The sequence below is a fragment of the Megascapheus bottae genome, chromosome 6, assembly GCF_031878675.1.
Source record: "Megascapheus bottae isolate mThoBot1 chromosome 6, mThoBot2.hap1, whole genome shotgun sequence".
NCBI lineage: Eukaryota > Metazoa > Chordata > Mammalia > Rodentia > Geomyidae > Megascapheus > Megascapheus bottae.
The window spans coordinates 83,601,930-83,604,915 of record NC_143514.1 but is presented as its reverse complement, the minus strand read 5'-3'; the positions used below and the strand labels follow the sequence as shown (position 1 = coordinate 83,604,915).

The window sequence follows — 2,986 nt, the reverse complement described above, 5'->3', positions numbered from 1 at the left end:
CGAGTTCCGGGCGGGCGCGGGCGGAGCCGATCCGGGCTGACTGGCGGCGGGCGCAGCCGAGCGGGGCCGAGCGGGGCCGAGCGGGGCCGAGCGGGGCCGAGCGCGGCCGAGCGCGGCCGAGCGGGGCGGGGAGGGCGGGGAGGGCGGGAGGGCGGGGCGCCGCTGGCCGAGCCGGCCCGGGCCCGGCGCATTCCAGGCCGGCGCTCGCGGGGCCGGGCGGCGCTCGGCGGCGGCTCGCGCGGGGCGGGGCGGGGCGGCGGGGCGGCGCGGGCGGCGCGGGGCGGGGCCCCGGGCGGGCGGCGCGGCGCGGGGCGGGCGGCGCGGGCGGCGCGGGGCGGGGCTGCGCGGGCGGCGTGAGCTCAGCGCCCGGCGCTCAGTCCGAGCCGAGCGAGCCGCCGGGAGGATGTGCGCAGGCAGCGCCGGGCCTCGCGCCGCCGCGGCGCTCTGAGGCGGAGGGCCAGGCGTCTCGGCCGCCTCGGGAGGCGCGCGCGGGCCGGCGGGCGGGCGGGCGGGCCGGGGGCGGCGGCCGGCGGCCGGCCAGCGCCGCCGGGACGAGCCGGGCGGGCGCCGCGCGGTGGGAGGAGCGGGGCGGCGGCGGCGGCGGCGGCGGCGGCTGCGGCGGCGCGCCGCGCGAGGACGGCCCGGCGGGCCCCGCGCCCGCGCCCCCGCTCCTCCCGGGGCCCTCGGCCTCGGCCGCCGCGGCGATTCGCGCCCCGAGGCGCCGGCACCTGCCCGCGCGCCCCCCGCGAGCCCCGGGCCCACGAGCGTTGGCGTTGGCGTTGGCGGCGCGCGCCGGGCCATGCCCCGCGCCTAGAGCCCGGGGGGCGCGCGGGGGGCGCGCGGGGGGCCCGGGCGGCGGCGGCGGCGGGCGCGGCGCGGGGCGCGTGGATGTGGCGCCGGGCCCGGGCGGCGGCGGCGGCGGCGGCGGCGGAGGACTCCAGCGGCGGGACCCCTTCGCCCCGCCCGCCTTCGCCTTCGCGCCTCCGGGCGAGGCCGAGGCCGCGGCCGTGATCGGCCGGGAGCCGGCGGCGGCGGGGGGCGGCCGGGGCCGGGGCCGCGGGCGCCGCCGGGGCGCGCGGGGCGGGGGCCGCGGGGGCCTGGGCGCGCGGGAGCGGCCCGGGGAGCCCGATCGCGCCATGGAGGCGGCGGCGGGCGGCCGCGGCGGCTTCCAGCCGCACCCCGGGCTGCAGAAGACGCTGGAGCAGTTCCACCTGAGCTCCATGAGCTCCCTGGGCGGCCCGGCCGCCTTCTCGGCGCGCTGGGCGCAGGAGGCCTACAAGAAGGAGAGCGCCAAGGAGGCGGGCGCCGCCGCCGCCGCCGCCGCCGCGCCGGCCCCGGTGCCCGCGGCCGCCGAGCCGCCGCCCGTGCTGCACCTGCCCGCCCTGCAGCCCCCGCCGCCCGTGCTGCCCGGGCCCTTCTTCATGCCGCCCGACCGCTCCACGGAGCGCTGCGAGACCGTGCTGGAGGGGGAGACCATCTCCTGCTTCGTGGTGGGCGGCGAGAAGCGCCTGTGCCTGCCGCAGATCCTCAACTCGGTGCTGCGCGACTTCTCGCTGCAGCAGATCAACTCGGTGTGCGACGAGCTGCACATCTACTGCTCGCGCTGCACGGCCGACCAGCTGGAGATCCTCAAAGTCATGGGCATCCTGCCCTTCTCCGCGCCCTCCTGCGGGCTCATCACCAAGACGGACGCCGAGCGCCTGTGCAACGCGCTGCTCTACGGCGGCGCCTGCCCGCCGCCCTGCAAGAAGGAGCTGGCCGCCCGCCTGGCGCTGGGCCTGGAGCTCAGCGAGCGCAGCGTGCGCGTCTACCACGAGTGCTTCGGCAAGTGCAAGGGGCTGCTGGTGCCCGAGCTGTACAGCAGCCCCGGCGCCGCCTGCATCCAGTGCCTCGACTGCCGCCTCATGTACCCGCCGCACAAGTTCGTGGTGCACTCGCACAAGGCCCTGGAGAACCGGACCTGCCACTGGGGCTTCGACTCGGCCAACTGGAGGGCCTACATCCTGCTGAGCCAGGACTACACGGGCAAGGAGGAGCAGGCCCGGCTCGGCCGCTGCCTGGACGACGTCAAGGAGAAGTTCGACTACGCCAACAAGTACAAGCGGCGGGTGCCCCGGGTGAGTGTCCGGGGGTCCGCGGTGCTGGGGACCGGGCGGGGGCGCCCCGAGGCCTAGGCCGTGGAGAAGCCTGAGCCCTGGCTGGGTAGCCGTCCCCGGCTGTGCCAAGCCGGTCCTGGAAGTTAGAGCTCCAGGACTCCCAGCTGCGAGCCTGGGGGCCAGGTCGCCACCGCCTCCCCCACAGCGGGTAGGAGCGCGGGACCCTCCCAGCCCCACCCCCACCCCCAGCCGCCCTTTCCCAGCCCTCAGCAGGAAGCCTGGCTTGGGTGCCAGCACCCCACTTTCCTGCGCCTTGAAGTTTAGGGACAGAGACACAAAAGTAACTCAGGAGACTGGGTTGACCCTTGGCCACTTGGGCTCTGCCGCGTGCCCAGGGCTGAATTTGAGTTCTCTGGGGGGGACGGGGCCTCTTGGCCTGGTCAGTGTCCCCGAAGCCTTGAGTGTTGGAGTTGTTGACCATCTGCAGTTTGTTTTGGGCCAGTCCGTTTCCTTCCCTCCTGACTGACTGTAGCACAGGAGAGCCTGGAGGGCCGCAGGCTCAAGCTGTTGTTTGCATGGAGGCTCTGTGGGGCCCCTGGGCTTGGATAGCTCGCAGGGCCACTGGGCGGGGAAACCATAAGGATTTTTTTTTTTTTTTTTTTTTTTGCACACAGCTCAAGTACCTGCAACTTTTTATTTTAGATATCCAGGCTTATTAAATTGCATACATAGAATGCTGCATTGGCTCAGCTATTCTTGGGAGGCCTAATTAATTCAGCTATTGCATCAAACTTTTTTTTTTTTCTTCTAAATCTGTGAATAGATGCTGCAGCCCGGTTTTCTCTGGGCGCCCCTCCAGCAGAGTGTCAGAGTCGAGAGGGGGAGGGGCT

The 2,986-nt window shown here is 74.6% G+C and overlaps 1 protein-coding gene across 1 annotated transcript; it reads left to right on the top strand.

The window, feature by feature from the left end:
• The first annotated feature begins 1,067 nt into the window (after positions 1 to 1,067).
• On the top strand, positions 1,068 to 2,733 carry LOC150062620 (ski oncogene). Its single transcript, XM_090335986.1, has one exon. The coding sequence runs from the start codon at positions 1,137 to 1,139 to the stop codon at positions 2,172 to 2,174; it is 1,038 nt and encodes a 345-aa protein (XP_090192112.1). The 5' UTR covers positions 1,068 to 1,136; the 3' UTR covers positions 2,175 to 2,733.
• The last annotated feature ends 253 nt before the right edge of the window (positions 2,734 to 2,986 follow it).